The 21,366-nt window shown below is 50.6% G+C and overlaps 1 protein-coding gene across 1 annotated transcript; it reads right to left on the reverse strand.

Moving 5' to 3' along the window:
• Nucleotides 1–933: 933 nt before the first annotated feature.
• Nucleotides 934–17,453, reverse strand: FAIM2 (Fas apoptotic inhibitory molecule 2). The gene is made up of 12 exons (XM_031603255.2): nucleotides 17,087–17,453; nucleotides 15,433–15,613; nucleotides 12,744–12,847; nucleotides 12,541–12,605; nucleotides 11,825–11,878; nucleotides 9,552–9,602; nucleotides 9,100–9,139; nucleotides 8,603–8,640; nucleotides 7,289–7,376; nucleotides 6,714–6,809; nucleotides 4,925–4,978; nucleotides 934–3,543 (listed from the first exon to the last, which is right to left on the reverse strand). Exons 1-12 carry the CDS (start codon nucleotides 17,099–17,101, stop codon nucleotides 3,394–3,396), a joined length of 936 nt encoding a protein of 311 aa, XP_031459115.1. The 5' UTR covers nucleotides 17,102–17,453; the 3' UTR covers nucleotides 934–3,393.
• Nucleotides 17,454–21,366: the final 3,913 nt, after the last annotated feature.

Here is a 21,366-nt window from a genome sequence, read left to right on the forward strand (position 1 = left end):
CATGTCCACCTTGGATTGGTCCTACTGTGTTTCACTGTTTGCCCTATTGCTCAGTCCAGTGTTGAAATTTGGCTGAATCATCAGTCTTTTATTTCATTGACGTTAATGACAGGAGCAGATAGCGATAGCTCATACAAAAGCTCACGGCCACCTCACTCTTTCTATGGAAATGCTTTGCTTCAATTATTTTTCCACAATTGCTATCCCACAGCAGAGCTTAAGTTACCCAGAACAACAATGCAACACCTTTTCTTGCTGCCAAAAAAATGCGTCTGTGGGCAGGAAAGCCCATCTGGGCCCTATCTCACTGTTTATCCACATTTCTTAGGAAACAAAATCTCACACCTGCCTTTTGGGCATGGCTCCTTCTAAGGAGCAGAGATCTGTTGCAACAAGATGCTGTGGTTGGCATCGCTCTGCTCTGACAGCCACACTAATCAGCCCTCTGTGGCTGATGGAGAGAGATAGGAGTTTTCTCCACCTGCTGTAGGCATTAATTTACATCAAGTGAATTGCTCTCTGGAGGCTTTTATTTTTCCCACTGGCTCCAGAGAAGGCTTTGAGCGTCAGGTCACTCTCCAGAGGCAGTGGAAAATGCTCTCTGAGCATTTGCTTGCAGCACTTGCTTGCCTCTGCTTTGTTGGTTTGGAATCCTACATCAGCTTAACCCAAGTCTAAGAGTCTGCTCACACCCAGGGAATCCTCTGGCTCTCAGTTTTCAGATGCTTCATTCATGGTGGCTGTGCTAAAGCCACGAGCACTTTATTGCTTCACATAGGATGCATTCTTTGGCCATAGGCAGAGAAAGAACAGTCAGGTCTGCACTAAGACCTTGAACTATGCCACGTCACGCCACAGTCCTGTTTATGTTTTCCATTTCAGCTGTGCAACCAAACCATCCTTCAATATGGCCTCACAACAGAACAACGCTAACAGTTTTGCAACAGTTTATTAGCAACGTTTGGAGAAAATACAAAATCCTATTTCTGAAATTGTAAGAATGGGCGGACAAAGGGAGCGCGGGGATACAGAGCCAGGGGCCAGGCAATGCAGGCCTCAGATAAGGAACATCCACATGGCAAAAGAGAAGCAGCCCAGCACCTCTGCTGTGCAGCAGGGTGAGGAACCCAGGAGGAACCCAACAATGGCTGTTCCTCACCCCTAACCTTGTGATGTTCAGCCCTGTGAGGACTTCAACCTTCAAGTGATCTCTGTCTGGCTTGGGTGGGCAGCAAGGTGTGGGGACAGCATGGAGAGGAACCAGGACACATGCAAGAAGGGAGCCCTGCAGAGGGACATATAGCCATCCCTGCTAAGGTGGTCCCGAGATTGAGCAGATGCCATGCAAGCTTTTCCCACGTGGGAGCAGAAAGCCAGGAGAGAGCAGCAGCAGAGTTACTCCACATCAGAAGGAAAAAGAGCAAGAAATCCAGAGTGGGCTGCAGGTTTGTGTTCTCCTCCCCAGGTCTGATTGCAAGAAGTCCCAGTGCAGGAAGAGGGCTGCAGAGCTCCTGGATTGTCCTCTTCCAGAGGAATTTTAGAACTGTTGTTGAGTCAGAACTCTTCACATAAGGCTCCTTCCTGAAAAGCTGGAAAGCAGAAAAGCCCACAGGCCTTCTGCTATGAGCAAAGGAAGCTGCACAGCCTGTCTGCTAAGGTGTTGCAGAAGTGCCTGCGTGGGTCCGAGTGAGAAAAATCCCTCTCTGAACTTCTATTTCGTGAACTTTTAGGGTGCCTCCCATGCTGTCTTTTCTCCCAGTTTCTCCTGCCCAACAGCTCATGGCCCTTATTTGGTCTCTGTGATGTGCTGCAGGAAACAGGGGCTCATGGACTTCATGCTATCCTTGTAGCATTCCTTATCCCCAAACCATGGTTGTTTTTTCTTGAAGGGAGAGATGAAAAACATCGCTTCTGCTCCTGCATTACCAACAAGGTCAGTACAGCTGCTGAGGGGTTGAAGCATTATTTTTTATTGACTCTTGTATAGTAACTTTCCTTTTCCTCTGCCCAGCTCAGGGCACAGAACACGTGCAGTGGGAGGATGCAACATGTGAGGGGTAACAGCTGGGGCAGCAGAAGCAGAGGAATGTGCAGCACAGAGCATTCTGGCAGAGCCTTTCTCTAAGACGTGGGGATTGCTAGAGGCAGCCCAGTGACGCACTTGCATCAGCATTCCAGGGAGATTGAAGATACGGGTTCTATCAGCAGGAAGGATCGCTTTCTAAATAAGAGCAAAAGGCCCCTTATCTCCACATGGAGCTTTACGGTTAGAAATTAGCCAGCCAATCCCCAAAGAGGGGAACGTGAGCAAGGGGAAGATGGAAATTTACCTGTGTGCGCTCTGCCATCCCTGTCTGGAGATGGCAGACACCTCTTTGTAGCCAACACCTATGTCACTGTTTCAAGCAACGGGTGTTCACCCTCTGCCTTTGGGTAACAACCACTTAGGACCATGGATCTCAAGCAACCAAGACACTTTCCTGAAGGCATCAGAGTTGTGGGATGGATCACAGCACTTCAGACACTCACATCCCATGTCAGGAAGGCTATGAGACTCAGCCTCTCTCTCTGCCATTCCCTGCTAACAACTTACCCATGGGATCCCCACCTACCCACATGAAGAACACTGACATTGCAACCTCCCTGGTTTGGGAGATGAGCCCACACCAGTGCTCCTACTGTCTGGGAAGGAAAAAAAATGCAGCCTCAGCCCCACAGCCAGCTGCAAAGGATACAGAATTCCCCCTGCAGTGGCATTTGGGATGTCCCCAAAGAACAACAGGTCCCCTTCAGCCTGGCTGACTGTGGGACATCCAGATTATGTGATCCCCTGCTCAGTCTTTCTAAGTTCTCGAGCATTTCTCTGCAGAGGCAGTGGGGCTCTGAATGAATGCAGGTGACAAGTATGGGGATGGTGGGGGAAGGGGGGGAGGGGGCATTCCCCAGCTTTTTTTTTCCTTTGTTCTTCTGTATTTCTTGCCAGCATCCTAGCAAAATTCCCTTCCTCTCCTCCTTCAACATCACTTTCCCTTTGCAGAGCTGTTCCCAGCACTTCAACATCCAATGATGTGCAGGCAGCCTCTGGGGAAGAGAAAACCTCAGCCTCGTGCCTCCCGGTCTCTGGTTTGGTTTGAGCTCAGTAGGAGTGGAGGGAGCAGGAGAGACATCACACTTAAGCCCTGCTTTGCTGTCTGGGTCACAAAGGCTTAACAGCATATATACAAGCTGCGTGAAGGAACCCAGGAGCTTTGCTCAGCTGATAGAATGGAGCCTGCTAGTGGGCCAGAAAGGGTGGGTTGTTTTGCTGTCATTTTTTAAACCCTCTTTTCCTTTTAAGATTTCTTTTAAACATTTGCATCTAGCTAACGAAGAGAAGATACTGCCCTGCTGTGCTCACTCCTGGCTGGAGCCAAAGAACTGCAGTAAGAAGGAGAAGATGTAGATGATGTCCAGGTAGATATTGAGGGCTCCAAAGATGTACTCCTCTGGGCTCAGTGAGTATCGGCGATTCCCCATCAGCATCTGCGTATCGAAGGCCAGGAACTGTGGGAAAAGAGGAAACTCAGTGAGAGTCATGAGTAGATTTTGCATAGGGAGCCAAAAAGAGCTTTGCTAGGAGCTCTTCCAGCAGCTTCACTGTACCCACAGGAGTGCTGCCACTTTTCTGGGCCATATCTGCCCTTTAGAAGCTCAGAACAATGCACTGTGTTGCAACTTTCTCCTTCCTTCTTTTCACTCTCGACAGTCAAACCCTTACTGCAGGCTTGCTTCCTTCATGCCTATTCCTAAAGCTCTCCTTCACTTCTCCCACACCAGAGGCATCCCCCAGGTCTGCTCAGGAGTCATCCCTGAGGTCTGCTGCAGAGCCATCAGCAGAGCTAACACCTTCCAAGCTGCAATCTGAATGAATGGTCAGTTGGCATCTTTGCCCTCCCACCCATCACTACACCCCAAATCTCCCAGGGCATGGGCAGGCTGAGCTGACAAGCCTGGCAAAACTTCTGACTGAAGTTTATAGGGTGATTATAAGATGTTTAGCTTCCTCGTATTTCGCAGAAGAGTCTTTAATCGTGAATCACAGAAGAAATACCCGAGCTCACTTGAAATGACTTTATTAGCTAATAAATTAAATTGCTCAACTGCTTTTATTCACAGCATGCCCAATGGGCACCGCCTTGAGCCCCAAGGCAGCCCTCTTCCTGACCCCCACTCAAGGTAGAGCCAAGCATCTTCCCAGACAATTCCCACACCCAAATGCAAGCAGGGCACTGCCAGGACATGCTCAGGGAGAGGGCAGCAAGGGAGCAGCCCAAGGAATGAATGGAGCCTGTTCATCTTCAGAGGAACTGCCCCATTTCAGGGCTTTTGCTGCCTGCAGTGGAGCTTCCCAATGCCCCTTGATCCCAACCCATGGCCTCTGACTGCTCTCCTGGAGCTCTGTTTATGAGTGAATGTCATACCCAGACCTTGATGCACTCCAACCCAACCAGCCCTGCCTTGGCCTTGTACACTTTCGTAGCCTCGTTTCACCCCCAGGTTCCCCTCGAGCCCCATGCTGGGCCCCTGCTGCTGTGCCAAAGTCTCTCCTCCCACTCTCAATTGCCTTTTGACCTGTCCTTACAATACTTTCTGTTGTTCACACCTACTATTGCACTTGCAGCATGGGTTTGCCCATCACACCATCACGTACACCAACACCTTCCCAGGTCAAAGCTGAAGTCACCGTGCTAATTGCTGTTTGTGAGCCATTTGAGGATGTAAAGCTCTCTACAATCCTTTGATTCACTCTTTTCCCTTCCCTAAGCACCTTTCCAGGCAAAAAAAAAAAAAAAAAAAAAAAACCAACCAACAATTATTCCATGTTTACTTGCGTGTATTTCCTGCCAGCACACTCCCAGCCCTGTGCCCAGCACCACACACTTACCATGGTAAAGATGATGGCACCAAGCAGAGCGTAGATCGCATGGAGCCAGGGGACCTGGAGAAACAAATCCACCAATCAGTGCCCGTGAGAGAACTGGTTAATTGGGACCTGGCACAGACAGGTCCCAATGAGCTAAGGAAAGTGCTCTAACAGCCCTGGAACTTGCACCACGTTCAGATCAAATGCAGTGCTTGTTTTAGCAAAGAGCAAGTCCCAGTGTCTCAGTTTCCTGCCACACTCTGCCTTTATGTCCATTTGGCTCATGAGTTTCCAAGGCCACGTGTTGTGTTTCTACAGATGCTTCAACTCAGTGCCAGCAGACACTTCTTAGAACAACTCTGGTGGAAACACATCCTGCAGCAGCCCCAGGAGGTGTTTGCTTATCCAGATGAGCTGATCCCATGGGAAGAAACTCCAATTGCTTCCCTTTGTATGTCAATGAAAATGGAATGATTTGAAATCACAGCAGGAGATTCAATGGGATGGAGACCCAGTCTCAGCCCTGCTTGCTGTGCATGGTAACCCAGTGCACTGCTATTCCACAAAAGGTTGCCCATATGGATGGCTGATTCAATCCAGAGATTGCAGCCTGCCCAAGACAGAGCTCATTACCTGCTGCCTCTAGCTATGCTTATCTTGACAGACTACAAGATAAAGAGCAGTTGTCTCGACGGTGTAATGGCAGCAGATTGGCACCGCGAGCTGCTTTACCCTCATGTTGCAGAAGAAAGGAGGTTGGTCTGAAGCCAACAAAATGCCAACTTCCTTGTTTTGGAAACACCAACCTGCTTTCCATCATCAGGTTAAGTCCAAGGCTGACACTAATGGAGCATCTCCTGTAGGTCTGACTCTTAAAGCATGACCCAGAAATACGTGTAGGGTTTGGAGGGCACTTGAAGGTTGCTGTGAGCAAAGCCAGGTGCTGCTGTCACAGCACCAGGAGGCATTGCATGTGATTAATGGTGGTACAGAGCCTTCCTGCTTTCATCAGAACCTTTCAGAATCTGTCAGGCTTTTGCCTGAGTGACAGTTCACCTAATGAAGCATTCTTGGATGAGGACCAGATGCTCCGTGCTGCCACGCCAAGCTCTTTGCAAGGTGTGGTCCCAGCCAACACCGAGTTCATGCCAGGAGCAGGGATGCAGAGAGCCATGTGGAAGGCTAGAGGGAGGGCTGGACCCATGCAAGAGGGACTGGAGGCAAGTGGAGGAGCAATGAGGTGGTCCCTTGTGGTCTGAACCACCCTCCAGAGGGGCTTCTTTTTATAGGAGAGATGCAAACTTCAAGACAAAATGCAAGACTGTCCCATGCTGTGTGGCTACAGCCAGGCCTGGCCAGACAGCCTCCCAGCTGCACACATCCAAAGTTTAAGTTCTTCCTAAATTTGGGCTAGGAGCCCACTTGGTTTGGGGCAGCCCAACACAAACATGCTCACCACGCTGAGTTTAGTGAAGGGGAAACTGAGGCACAAGCAGGTGGTGCCATCTGCCATGGGGTCACTACGCAGCTCCAGGAACAGAAGCAAACTTCCTCCAGCCCCAGGCCAGTGCTGTCCCACAACCCGATATCTGATTGTACAAGCAGGCAGCAGCCATGTGGGGTTCTTGTGTTTTTTGTTTGTTTGTTTGTTTGCTTTGTTTTTGTTTTACTTCTGTTGGTGTTCCTGTGCATTTTCAGAGTAGAGTGGGACACCTCTCTGAAACCAAGCCCCAGGACTTGATGCTGAGCAGCTCCCAGCCTTGCAGCACAAATGGGGGAACTGGAAAGAGGAACGTGTCTCTTTACTCACATATTTGTAGGGCAGAATCACAGCCAGGATGATGCCACCGAAGAAGAGCACCATGAGCATCACAAAGAGGATGCCCTGGTAGGAGGTGAAGTCAAACTGCAGAGGCAAAGAGAAGCATTACAAGGTCAGGTACTGGAGCAGGGAGCATCGAGGGGATCCAAACCCCATGTCTGCAGGGAGGGACTCCCCAGCACTACTCCCATGTTGCTGCTGGAGGCAATTGCTTCATCTGCACCTCAGCCCAGCACCCACCTGACTGTGTGGCAGAACCAAACACCCACCATATCCCTCCTGTTTCTGTGGAGAAGAACCCAGTACCTATCACATCCCAAACATCCAAAAGCCCTTCCTGTATATTTGTTCTAGTGCCTTTCAGCATCCCAATCTAACCCTAAAAACCAAATCAAAACAAAAATCACAACTTACTCCATACATTAGCATCTTCTGACCCCCTCTATATCCCCTGACCCATCCCTCACCCCAACATCTTCCATAACCTTCAGTTTGCACCCCAGCATCCCTCAGATTTCTCCTACAGACCTGCCCCCCTCCACTCCTCACCCAGAAGAACTGACCTTGGTCTGGAAACTGAAGATGGTGACAGACAGACACACCAGGGCAGTGATCCCCAGGCACAGAAGAACTGACTTGGTGTCATAATAACTGCAAAATTAACAGCAAAACCAATTTTCTGGTGGGATTTCCACAGGTATGGGTGGAAGGAGAGGTGGAGACAGGCAGCAGCCCAGTGGAAGTGCATAGGGAAAACACGTAGGCAACACGAATTTCAGGGGCACAGCCTGCACCAACCATACCAACACTCCTCAGGGTCAAAAGGAAAGATAGAAAACACTAAGAATGACCCAGATGGGTTTTTTCCTCCTGCTTTAAATAGAAAGGGTGAGGGTAGGCAGGAGGGGGCATATCTGTGCCTCCTGAGAGCTCAGGAGCAGTTAAGATGGGACTGAGTATAAAAATCTCTCTGTGCGTGGACAGATGGAGAAGGGGAGGATTCAAACTGGGAGGTAATAAAAATAGAGTGACAAACGTCACCGCAGCACAATGAGAAGCCAGAAAGCTGCAAAAGCCACTGTTACATGCTTGCAACAAGGGGTTGAGCACTATTAATCTGCAGGGTGGGATCTGAATAGCTAGAAAGACTACATGGTGATATATATGTATATATATATATAATATATATGTATATATGTATCATAAAGAATGTGTATTTTGGGGTTTGAAGCTGCCTTGGTTCCAGCACCACGCTCAGCCCTAAGAGCTATGCTCCTGCTCTTCCCTTCAGTCTCATTACAGAGCACTATCTCTGGTATTCTCCCCTGTTTTCTGGTATTTTCCCTCAGCTGCTGAAGCCATCAATTTCTTTGTCTGCTGCACACATCCATCAACGCCCACTGCCTCATCACCAGGGCCCCATGTGAACCAGAGCTGATCTGAGCGGAGCATATCAGCAAAAACAAGCAAGAGGGAGCACAAAACAAAACAAAACTGCTGGGAAAAAAAACTTTCCTTGTGTCACTCCAGCCCTGTCTGCTCATTGCAAGGAGTGAGATCAACCTATGGCAGTGCCCTATAGCCCACCTGTGCAGGCAGGGGGGCTCTCTATTGCTCTCCTATAGAGTTTAGCACAGCCAGGAATTATCCTGTGCTGCCCCAGCAGTGGAGAAGAAGGGGTTAGCACTTCTTCATGGAGAGTTTCCTTGAGGGGGAAAAAAAAAAAAAGGGGTATCTTGGTGTTTTCAGAGGGAAAGTTTCTGCTTCAGGTGTCTGCTGGGGCAGATGTGCAGGGCTCAGGTGGTTCTTGTGGTTCAGAAGGGAGGAAAGGTCACACATGGGATCAGGACAGCTCCTGGACAGTGTGCTCAACCCACCTGGAAAGCATCCCGGTGAGATAAGCCATGGAGAGGGTCTGGAAGGAGAGAGAACAGCATTATTCTTGTGTTCATATCCCAAGGAGACACTGAGCAGATAAAGCACCTGAACTGCAGCAACAGTGATAACCACAAGGGCACTGCAACCTCAAACAGATGCCCGAGAGAAGAAATTTTTGCATAGTTTCAAACATATCGATGATGAATGTCCATGGGAATGGGTTAAAATGAATGAGAGCAGTCCCACCTTCCCCCCTCCTGCACAGGACTACCCCATTCCCATGACCGTGCAGCCTCCGCAGGCATTTGGCTTTAAACAGAGGCTCCCTTCTTCCCTTCTTATCACATTCTAGTTCAATTACAGCTCCTCAGCCCGAGTGCAGGGCAATCAGAGGATGGAATTCCTGCAGGAATTCAGAGCAGGGCCTTTTCTCTCCTGCCTGGAGCCGTTGTGAAGCTCGCAGTGGTCAGAGCAGACACCATTCAGATGTACTTACAAAGATGCTCAGCAGAATCAGGTTCCATGGGAAATACCTCCTGCAAGCAAAGAAACGGGCTAATCAGTGGGATGCAATCAGATGTGCCATGTAATTAATGTAATTAATAGCCTATGAGTAAGTGGCAGGGTGGTACAGAGGAGGACACTCATCCCAGTGGGGGTGGGGGATGGATTTGTGTGCTCCAGAGCAAGAAGGGTATTAATGCCCTTCTGATTTCCCAGCAGAGCAACCAGGGGGGCAAAAAGCAGATGGTTCCCTGAAGTATTTAACAATGAACACGTAGAGCAATACAGCAGCTCATCTGGGGCTGCAACTCATCTCCCCCCCCCCAGCTGCTGGAAACACAGCCCCGTCCCATCTCTGCAATGCTGTTGGTCATGTTTGAAGCAAGATAACATTCATCCTTCACTTCATTGCATTGTTCTAAATCCAGAAAGAAAACATTTTACCTGGGCCCAGAGCAACAAGCAAGAATCAGGTAGGTCACAAAGAAAACAGCACTGCAAAGAGAAAAAGAGCAGATCAAAGGGTGAAAACACAAGCGCTGCATGCTGATGCAAGAGAGGAGCTTCCAGGTGACAAGTTTTAATGCTCCACTGCACTTCTCAAATGCAGCACAGTGCGAAAGCTGAGGCTGGGGCTGAAGCAAGGCATTAAGTTCTTATTGCTGAAGCTGTTTCCTGCCCCAAGCTTCCTGCTTTACACCCATCCCTGAGGTGGGACAGAACACCCACCCTTGAAAAAAGCCCGAAGGATGGTTTAGAGCAGAGTCAATGGAGCACCCAAAGGTGTTTGTTACGGACACTTCCCCACTGCTCGTGGGGCTTGGATGGATGCAGCCAGGTTGTGACCCTCGTTTCCATCACCTGCCCTGCTCAGTGGGACCATAGGGACATTTCTGCAGCCCTTCCCCCCAGCCCTATGAATTCTGCTTTAAGCAGCTTGCTTAAGGACAGCGGGATGCTCTGTGCTGGAGAAGGGACGTGACCTCCTCCCTTCAGCAAAGCAGCAATCCCAGAGCAGAGGGATGGTCCCTGTGCCCCGCTGTCATGCTGCAGTGTTTTTCCACCACGGTGTCCGGCGCAATGGGAACCTGCTCACCTGCTTTCACCCTCGTGCCTGGGGGAAAGCAGCTTCCAAGCATGCCGATGGCAGCACGATAGCCACTCACCTTCGGTCTAATAAATGAACGTGACGGCAAAGGCCACGGGCCATGCTAAATACACCAGAGATAAACCTGAGCTGAGCTCTCCCGCAGGGAAACCAGGAAAGTGCTCAAGTTGGGAGCAGAGAGCGAGCTTTGCTGCTGTCCATCTGCTTTGCACTCCCCTATACTCATCATCTGCTCCTGCATTATTCCTTCAGCAGTGAGAATACACCCTGGGGCATCCACTTGTACTGCAGAGGTGCAGATATACAGGTGATGCCTGTGCATGAAGGAGAGCCAACCAGGACAAGGACCTGGAAACGTGGGGAGTGGGGGAGAAAGGTGGGCTTGCTGAAGGGGGCAGACCAAAATGAAATCTCTCCACCTGTCCCCAGATGCATTTGCTCCTCCTGAAGGCCAGGAGGCAGATGCCCACAGCTGAGAAGGCTGCAGGTGTGCCCAAAGGGAAAGCCAAGCCCAAGTTCTGCTCAGGTCTTGTCTCTCTGCAAGACAGCACAGCTCTCCAACCTATCAGTGGGTCAGGAAGGAGCAAATTCTCCTCTAAGGTCAATGCTGGTGCCAGTTTCCTCCTATTATTGCTATTTTGGAGCTGTTTTCTACGTTATATAAGCAAGCGTCTCATCTCCAGGCCTGGACACATTTTGTGATTTGGGTGTAACTAATTAAAGACAGGTTCACAGAATGTCATTCATGGGCAATTGCATCGCACTCTCTGTCTGCTTAATTAGCAGCACTAACGCACACAGCATCCAGAAAACAGCACCACAGCAAGTGTATGAACGCATGGGGTGCAGCCAGACTCCTTCCTCTCTGACCTTTGGGACCAGGCTTGCTTAATGAATGGAACCCCAAATTCCAAGCACTGAAAGCTGCTCTGTGATGGCAACCTCAGCATGATTGCCTCCCCCCTGCCCTCCTCCCAGTACACACTCAGGCAGGGCCAGGAGACCACAATGTCTCCAAATGCCCAGACTTACACTGCCTGCATCCTTCCCCATCTGTTGGATATCCAGACATGGGACATCAACCAGGCACCCTCCTTGCTTTCAATGAGAGGATCCAAAAATCGGTTGGACTGGATGATCTTAGCCATGATCTTTCCCAGCCTTAATGATTCCCTGAAAATTAAGCCTCTAAGGCACTCGCTGCATTCTTTCAGCTCTCCAACTGGTTTTCCACAGTGTTTACCTGGGAGCTCCCCAGTTCTACTGGATTTGCTCTGCAAGCAATACTCAGGTATTTACTTTGATGCTGGTTTGTAGGGCAGCAAGCCCTCTTTTTGGAAGAATTGGGAGGTATCCAGTCTTTCTCATGACTTAGGCTCATTTAGGTGAGGTTTCTCATTTCTATTTTCACCTACCCATGACTTTCCCTGTCTCCCCCTGCACACACATTAAAGCAATTACAGAACCATAGGGGTTGGGAGGGACCTCTGGAGATCAGCAAGTCTTCATATACAAAACATAGGAGTGTTTGCAAAGCATCTCCACACCACCACAGCCACATCCAGAGCTGTTTGGCACATGCACAGCCACAGAGAGGACAGATACTCACTAGGAAGCCCAGTACCAACCAGAATGCACCTGGACATATCCCTTGACTGGCTCGCTGCAAAACAGAAAGGAACACTGAGCAGAGAGCACTGAAATGCCAATCACTTCACAGCTTACTGCTGAATTAAACCTAGGAATGCTCACGGGGTGACACAGCAGGAGCTATGCACAAAAACACAGCAGGCTCTACCCAGAGCGAGCAACCAGAAAGCAATCCAAGCTGTCACAGCAAGGAGACAGCCCTGCTGCTATCAGTGACCCCAGGCTTGTGGTGTTGCTGAGATGTGATAGAGGAGGTCATCTCCTCAGGCTGACAGTGATCCATTATTCATTCCACGGGCAACGTGAGCTGCAATGCCCAGGATGCTCAGTCACCCGAGCTGGAGAGCTGTGGGGTGTCTGCTTCTGCAGGAGCATAGGATGGAGTCTGATAGTGCTGATAACTCCAAGGGAGGAATGATACAGGGACAGAGCAGCAGCAGCTGCTGAATGTGAGGATAAGAATCCCCATCTCTGCTGGGGGTGGCACCCAAGGGGGCAATGCATCATTCAGGGGGCATCCAGAGGGACACCCACCCAGCAAAAGGACCTCGTGGGGGCCCTCAGTCTTAGGGTACGTGGAATAAATGTTCACATATCTACATAAAAAATAACCCTGAGTAACAGGTAGTACAGATGACAGACAGGAAAAAGCATCACTGCAACACAGAGACCTACCAGAAGGTGAAGAAAGCAACAATGACGAGAGTCACCAGGAGCTGGACCATCAGGATGGCATAAACCTGCAATAAGAGGCACCCATAGGAGACCCACTGCACAGTCCTGGGGGGCCACAGACACTGCAGCCAGGTCCCAAAGAGCAGAGCTGGGCTCATGGCCCTGCAGGAGGCTTAGCAGAGGGACACAGCTCCAGCTCTTACCTTCCTGATGAACACTCTGCGCACGTTCCGGTCATCCCAGCTGAAGGATGTGAGCATCTCTGTGTCTCCAGGGTATGCCCCGCTGCCATAGCTGGGGCTCGTGCCTGAAGGAAAGGCAGAGATCAGCCCCATTCAGCTTTAATGATGTGTCCTCGGTGACTGATTTCAGCTCAGGAGGACCCACAGTGCAGGCACCATAATGCAGAATTGTGCATCACACAAAGATCATCTCCAAGGATGAGAAATGGGATTAACTTTCCACAAACCCCAACTCAACGAGGACACCAGGGTTAATCCCCGTCTACAGGAATAGGGCAACTCTAAAGGTAATTAGAGGGCTCATGCCGTATCCTCGTTCACCTTTTGCTGAATATTAAAATATTCCCAAGAGGAGCTGTGACTCAGCACCTCCATCATTCCCATCTGGAGTTCCAGTGCAGGAGGATTCCCTCTCAGCTCTGTAATTGCCTGAGCTCAGGTTGTGGCTGCATCAGTTCTTATGCCAACAGCACATTCTCCCTTCTGTGAGCAGCTCATTTCAGCTCCATCCTTACACCCAATTTCTATCCATGGAGTCAGAATGATTTAGCAGCAAGAGGGAAACAACTGCAGTGCAACCTCTGCTGAGCACCTTCCCCAAAATCCCCACACTTCTGCACTGCCAAGGGCTCCATGAAGCACCCTGTTGCTGCTGAAGCTTCTTGCACTCAAGAAAAACGAAACAAAACACATACACCAAACCCATTGCAGCCTTCACACATCATCTCTCCATGCTACTTCTCTTCCAAAAAACCCCATCTGTGTTACTAACCATCTGCAAGCTGGCTTTCCTATGGGAACAGAGCTGATGAGATGACATGTGCTATATGTTCCTATCTCTGCCTGTTTGGCAGATGCCTCTGCTCCTCCTCAGAGCTTCACAGCTCGTTGGTACTCAGCTCCTTTGGGCAGGTGGAGGGAAGACCCATGAAGACACAGAGGAGCACTGCAGGAAAGCCCAATTCAGAGCCATAGCCCTGAATTTCCTCTGTTTTACTGGCCAAAGGCTGCCTGCTCTTATTGCAGAAGCGTCATTTCCAGATGCCCCCCGGCAGCAAATAAATCCCTCGTGCTCTTTTAGTGCTTAATGAACCCCTTGCACCTTCTGCCCCAGCAGGAACGTGCTCCTCCGTGCATCCTATTTCTGCACGGTCTGTTATCACAGAGCACCTGAGGTCTGTGTCCCCGGGGCACCACTGTGCCTCCTGCGTCACAGCAATCACAGCATCCAGCACCACATCACACCTCAATGCCTCTGAGGAATGGAGGGCTTTCCTCCTGCCCTGAAGCATCCCCAGCAGCAAGCCACCTCCCACCCACGGCCCTGTTTGAGGCACAGTGTCCCCATTGTGGGACTCCAGACAGCAGCCCCAGAGCCACATGTCACTGCATTGTAGTCTCATGTGAGCCATTAAGCAGAGCCCCATTGCATCCCCGCCTCCGAGACCCACAGCATGGGAGCAGGGAGAGAACGTGAAATCAGAGAGAAGCAGTGGCAGGGATGAGTGCAGGGAACAGCTGCAGAGGGAAAAGCCAGCCAGGATTGTCAGGATGGAGTAAGGGATGATGCAGCACCAAAATGAGTCCTCTGGAAACCCCAAAATGCTGGCACCCCAACCCATTTGGGCTTCACTCATCCTAATCCATCACAACAGCAGGAAGACCCAGATGGTGGTTGCAGCAAGCTGGGAGGTTATCTATCCTCTCTTTCTGACCCCTAAAGGCAGACAAGAATGGAAAAAGACTGTGAAACCTCCAGGCCATGCAGGCACACACATCTCAGCTTAGCTTGCTCAGCCCCCTTACCCTACAGCTCTCCACCCCTACAGCTGTGACCATCTCTGCTGGCTGGAATGGGCTAAAGAAAAGCAGAGGAAGAGGATGGAGTGGAGAAAGAGGGCTCAGGACCCCTTAAACACAGTCTCTTTGGTGCTCCCTGCAACTCCAGCCATGCTGATGGAGCGCTTGCCCCCCAGCAGCCTCACTTGCCCCCACTCTGCAGCCAGCAGCCACCTCCTGCACCTCCAGCTCATAGCCACAGGCAGACTTTGTCTGCTTGTCACAACCCCTGCAGAGGGGAAGAAAAGCTGTTTGTTCACCCAGGGCTGCCCTCACTGCCCTGCAGACCGATGCTGGAGCAATGCAGCCCTGGAGTGCAGTGGCGTTTCCACCTCCGCTGCCTCTGAGCGCTTCCCCGCAGACATGGGGCATCACTGATGCCATAGTTTTGCACATTCAGCTGCTTCTCTGACTGAAGGAGATGGAAGAGGTGGGGGAAGGATGAGGCTGCATCACACCAGGATAGCCCCAGCCCCGGGAGGTGGTATTGCCGGGTGCAGCAAAATGGGATTTCCTCATCCCTATATTGGAGAGGAGCAGAGCACTGGGAGGAAGGCGGTGTGTTTGAAGCACTGGGCAAGCCAGATTCTTTTCCCCACCAATTCAAGTATTTTTATATCTTTAATATATTTCTATATAATAAATACAGAAATATTTAATATGTTTTCCTACATTTTCTAGAGCTAATAGCCATAACCCTATGAGCATCCCTACCACAGACCACACCAGCTCCCCCCCATCCCTGGCTCCTTTCCCCTCTACAAGCCTGGAGAGAAACTCTGCACCACCCTCCCAACTCACTGGTACTCACTGGGGTCGACATAAGCCCAGCTGGGGTGCAATGGGACGGATGGAGGAGGAGGGTAAGTACCCATCTTCACCCCCTCTCCTGCTGTTGCCTCCTCATAGGTTGGAGGGGCTGGGGGGGCCGTGGCATTGTCCTTCTTCTCCCCCTGCCCCTCAGGGTTGGGGGGTTTGTTGTTCACTGAGAGCTGCATAGGAAGGGGAAAAAAGAAAAAAGAAAAAAAAAGAAAAAAAAAAAGAAAGAAAAAGAAAAAAAATTAGGCTATAAAATGGCACAGAAATTACCTTTCAATGTGAAATCAGAAGGGCAGAAGTGGAGGTCTGGGGCTCCCTTATTTAGTCCCAGGTTGCAGAGAAAGGTGACCCAGCAGCCCCCCAGGGGAGTGCATCCTCTGATTGAGAGAGAAATGGGAGGACACAACCTGACAAAGAGTATGAAAAGCTGCAGATAAACTGGGGCTGAGGGTGCACAGCTGTGCAAGCCAACACAGGAAAACATCAAGGTCTTTTTTTGCTTCTTAGCCCATTCCTTTCTGAGCTCTCTCTCAGAATAAAAGCTTTCAATTTCTAGACAAGAAACACCCTCAGCTCTTCCATTTTCACTGGTACCCCCACTTTGGGCAGTTTCTCCCATCCACAGTGAAGTGTTGTGATTTAGGCCTCCAGCATTATCTCTGCCTGCACCAAAGGTGCACCTTTGCTCACCCAAAGACACACAATCTGAAGATGCACCAAACAGATTTGGGAACCCGCATAGCCAGAATAGGAAATCCCAGCAAACAGCCAACCTCAGGCCACCTGAGAACAGCTTCCAGCAATATCCCTGTTGTCCCAGAATGAGCCGTGAACCTGGCATCCTGTTCCTGCTGCCAATGTAGATGCTAGCTCAGCACCAGGGACCCCATGGGCCGCAGGGATGTGGGGCTGGAAGCCCCAGGAAAGAAGCAGAACAGTGAACTGGTACCGAGACAGACAGCACAGTTCCTACAAAAAGGTCTTTAATTAAAGGTGCAGCAAACCCTTAGAAATAAGGCTAGATGCCACACTTGGTCACAGACGCATCTGCTTTGGGATGAGAGCATACTACATCCTCTGCTCTGCCCTCTATGGTGGCCAGGACCATGCAGACCTCCCCGAGATGCCCGAGGAGAAATGCAGGGCCAGCACTGCATCCAGGCAGCCTCCAGCATCGTTGCCATGGCAATGGTGCACTGTGCTGGCAGAGGATGCATGCACACCAACCCCCCCCCTTCCCCAGGATCAGAGCATCGGTGAACCCCAAAACACACATCTCCCTGCATCAGGAGGTGCCAAGTGCTGAGGGGAGTGATGGGAAAGCGTGAGCACCCCAGTATCCAGGATGGGAGGGCAAGAAACGGCCAAGGATGGGCTGAGCTCCGCATCCAGCTCCACAAGAAACAGCCACCAGCCCCACAGTGACTGCTCCATCCCCTTCCTCCACCAAAACACCACTGTCACGGGGACCACCATACCCACAAACCGGGCTTTGCTCACACACCCAGCTCTCCCCCCTCTGCAACAATTTCTTTATCCCTTAAGCCCTCTCCATCCAACCCGTTCCTCCCACCCCCACCTCCTGAACCATGCAATAATTACGCATGCATGACGACTCACCAGCCCAGCGTTGACCTCCCACCTACCTTGCCCTGGGTCATGGCACCTCACGAAGGTGCTGCCAGACCCAGAGGGAAGGGACAGAGCTCCGCACTGAGCCCCTTCTGCTCCCTCTCCGAGTGATTTGGGGCTGCCTGCAGCCACTGCAGCTCACACTGATGCCTTCACCTTCTAGCAATATCCACGGAGCAATGGGAGCTGGAGAGAGGACCGTACCATTCCCAGCCTGCAGCACAGGGGGAAGCTGGGAAAGAAACAGCTCAAAATGAGGGCAAGCAGTCACTGGCAGCGATGGGGGGGATGCACACCAGGGAGGATGCGTGCTGAGGCAGCAATCGGGTAGGAAGAGATGCTGAGCTCGGGGCAGGTATTGCACAGGAGAGGGAGATGCAAAGGATGCTGCGTTACTGCAGCATCACTGCTGTGGGCCAGACCCCAGCTACGGGCTGAGAAGCAACAGCCAATGGGCCCTGCTGTATCCAGGTATGGGGCAGAGGAACATCATAGTTGATCTCTCCATCACAAGAGCAGCAGGAAGGAATGGCGCACAGCCCTGGGTCCCTCCCTGGCCCTTTCTAGGCTTTGCACAGAGCAGGGCAGAGAGGCTCGTTTCCCCCCCTTGCATTGCCCTCTCCAGGGGGCTGGAGGTGTCCTGTGTGTGTGCATCAGCCCCATGCAGCCCCCACCAGTGACAAATATTATTTCTACATCCCATCCATGAAGGAAGGAGCTAAACGGGGTGTCTGGCTCCCAGCACATCAAAAGCAAAGGGCACTGAGTGAGAGAGATTTCCTTTCCTTGGAAGGGGTCGATGGAAGGGTTAAAAGAAAAGCATGAGCTGGAAGTGAAGGAATGCAGCCCAGCAATGTACAGCTGGCACTCATACAGACCAGCCCGAGCTATTCAATCAGATTACCGCAAAGACTGCAAAAACTTGTCAGGATCATTCAGAATCAATTAAGTGCCCATTAACCACAAGATCCTCAAGGGCTTTCTTTCTGCTCTGGGTTGAGCAGAGGCATAGAATTGGGCAGGTCCAAAGCTAGGGATGGAAACCTGAGCCAGAGGGGTCAGGTTTGTGCTGCTGCAGCTGAGGATGAGGAAGTGGTGATGCTCAGCTCAGTGACATCACCCTCAGTCTCCATCCAAGATTTGGGGACAGAACCTCCAGGTGACATGTGGTGAGAAAGCAGGTGCTTGTTTTCTTAATGGACCCCAGAGGGGTTCTGCAACTGCAGCCCCCAGCCCAGACAGATTCCTCCATAGGATAGCATGGGGCCCCACACACTCCATCCTAACCTGAGAATGCTTCCAAGAGCCACAGCACGGAGGCTGGAGGAAGAAAAGCTCTCAGCAAAAAAACAAAACAGATGGCATTGCCCACCACAACAGCCTCCCTCTAAATAAAAAGCAGCAGGGAAGGGAACCACCCCCCTCCATAGCCCATTGTCTAAAAGGGCTGTTCTCACCCCAGAGCTCAGTCTTCCCTCATTGCACAGCCCCAGAACCAATCTGACACCAGCAAGGGTTGTTGTCACTGGGCACTGAAATCCATCGTGCCTATTCCAGCCACGAAATGAGCTGGGGGAGCATACAAGCTGCAAGGCTTCAAGACAGTCCATTTCTGCCACAAAATAGCAGAGGATTCTTCCCAGAGGAGAAGAAAATCCCTTCAGCCTTCATGGGAAGCATCCTCCTCCTCCAGAACGAGCTGCTCTCAACTTGATTCCCTGCTTTTCAAGTTGGAAGGGCTCAAACACAGCAAAGTCCCACCATGAAGGTTATTTTCTCTAAATAACTGCCATTCCCCACTCTCACAGATTCATCAGGAGTGCAAGCAAGACCTACAGGTTGAGCACAGCATCCCTGCAACCGTTCCGCACCCTCAGCATCCTGCTGCAGCTCCCCACCAAGTGCTGGTCCAGCACTGAGCCACATGAGGCAGCTGTTTTCCTGCACACACGCAGCTTTCAGGCTCTATAATAACAACACAAAAATATATCTGTCAAGGTCACACCCCGCCAAATCCACAAGGGATTCTGCAGGGATTACAATAACTTCGCTGAACGCTCAACCGCATCAAAAACAGCGCGAAGAAAACCAGATGGGATAATTATGGGATCTGCTGCATCAACACACACGATGGCACACCCAGGAGCAAGTGTGTTTTCTCCTATTCCCAGCAGGGAAAAAGCCCCCACTAGCAACAACATTGACATTGCCTTCAAAAAGAGCCAGAAAAACAGGAATTTACTCGAGGCTTTCAGGCTGCTGAATTATCCATGGATTATTAATGCTAAGTCCTGCCACTGGGTTCGGTTCCTGGGTGGGAGACTAACAGGCACGTATGGAAAGTAATCTGAAAGGGTAATAGAAAAAAAATTCACATGTGCTTGAGGGTTTTTGCCCCATCATTGTCAGGACTGTCAGCATCCAGGCAGAGCTCCCTGCTCACCACTGATCCATGTGAACCATCCCAGAGCTTCACCTCCACGAGAAGTGTAAATTGGGTCTTAAGAGTCAAACACCAACCTCTCCTTGGCAGCTCAGACCTTCATCTCTTCTACAAAGCCCTTCAGGTGAAATAGCCCTCCTCCTTCCCCAGGCTCAAAGAACAGAGAAAACTTCTCTTTACTACACCATTTAAGGAGCTGAATAAACCAAAGCTATATGGGACAGGATGCTCTCCCCACTGGCTTCTGCAGAGAACACAAATCTGCAACCCAAGCTTTGATACCCAATGGCTCTCCACCATCCCCATTATACCATCAGTTCTTTGTTGTCTGTAGGGAAATCCCTACAAAAGCCCTGCTGATCACAGCAGCTAGATGAGAATTAGGCCCTCCTTTTAATTAGAGCAGGCTTTCAATGAGTTGTTGGGCAGCACCTGGGGGTCATCATCTGATTGACTTCCACTACTGCTCGCAATTGTTTGCTTGTGCCATGGGTTTGAGGCAATGCTGGGACTGGTGTGCCCTGTTCTTCTTAACGCCGTGATTGTTGCATTCACTGAATTGCAGAAAACAGCGATGAGGTTAAAAAATAAACGGAAATGAGATCTGTGATACCCACAAACCACGTCAGCGAGAGTAACAACACACATGCATACACCAGCCAACAAGATAGATAAACACGAGGACAGGGCACTCCCTGGGATTACGTTGTTCAGCCGTTCAGGAGTGCACTTCACTCATCACCCCCAGAAGAACATGTTCTTACCACCATCATGTGCATCAAATACTTTTAAACGAAAGCAATTGCACAAATACGCCCGTGCTGGGAGTGGGGGAAGAGAACAGGTTTGGGTGATGCATGGAGTGACGCCCTCATGCTGTGTGCAGTATCTTCTTTAGAACACGAGGAATGCACTATATATAACATAATCCGGGGATGTGCACATGGATTTTTGTAATTCTTCAGAGCCCATGGAATAAATGGTCCGTGGCATTGATGTGATGCAGCAGCCTGATAGCCAGGATGCAAACAATTAGCAAGGAGAAGAGATGAAGAGAAGAGAGGTTTGGGCAACTTTGCTGCATCCCAGAGTTCTGAAATTGGCCACAAAGCTGCATTTGTTGGTGCCATCCTGGGAGGAGTCTTTGCACCGGGAGCTCAGCCTTAGTTGGAAGCTGAGGAGTTTCCCATCTTGAATTACATCATGGGAATAGCTCATAACACGTTCATGCTCCAGGCCCACAACATTGGCCTCTTTGCCTATATTCTGAGCAAGCATCTTTGCATTTCCCCATGGCTGCAGAGATCCCAGGGAGCCACTTCCCCTTTTTCCTTCTCCTCCCAAAAGCACATCTTTCCCGTCACATTCCTGCACATGTCATGCACATGTGCTGGGAGATGGGTCCCTGCCTTTCTTCTCCTCAGAGTCATCCCTCTCTCTGTTCACTATCATCCTGTGCATCCTATGGGCTGTGACCAGGGCTCCCGTGCTCTGCAGTGCCCTTTAGCAGATTTGCAGTCTTGGTGTGTGCTCTTTGCATGGGATTTTCACCATCGCTGCTGTACGACAATGACCCCCCAGTGAGCCCTGGCTCCTCCCAGGTTTGCTTTGCAGCCAATTTATAAGCTCCATTGAACCAACAAAAAGAAACACAGCTCCGTGGGCAGCTCCATCCCACCCAGAGAGAGCAATGATCCCCACATGCTGAGCTTGTCCAGCGCAGTGCTGGAGGAGCTGCCAACACTCCTCTCCAATTTGCACATCATGTGGATCTGCAAGGACCCAGCACTCCAGATCCCACCCGTGCAGGTGTAAGTGCAGAAGGAAGTCCCTACAATTGCCCACCTATTT

The sequence above is a fragment of the Phasianus colchicus genome, chromosome 33 (assembly GCF_987193195.1).
Source record: "Phasianus colchicus chromosome 33, bPhaCol1.hap1.1, whole genome shotgun sequence".
NCBI classification, from domain to species: Eukaryota; Metazoa; Chordata; class Aves; order Galliformes; family Phasianidae; genus Phasianus; species Phasianus colchicus.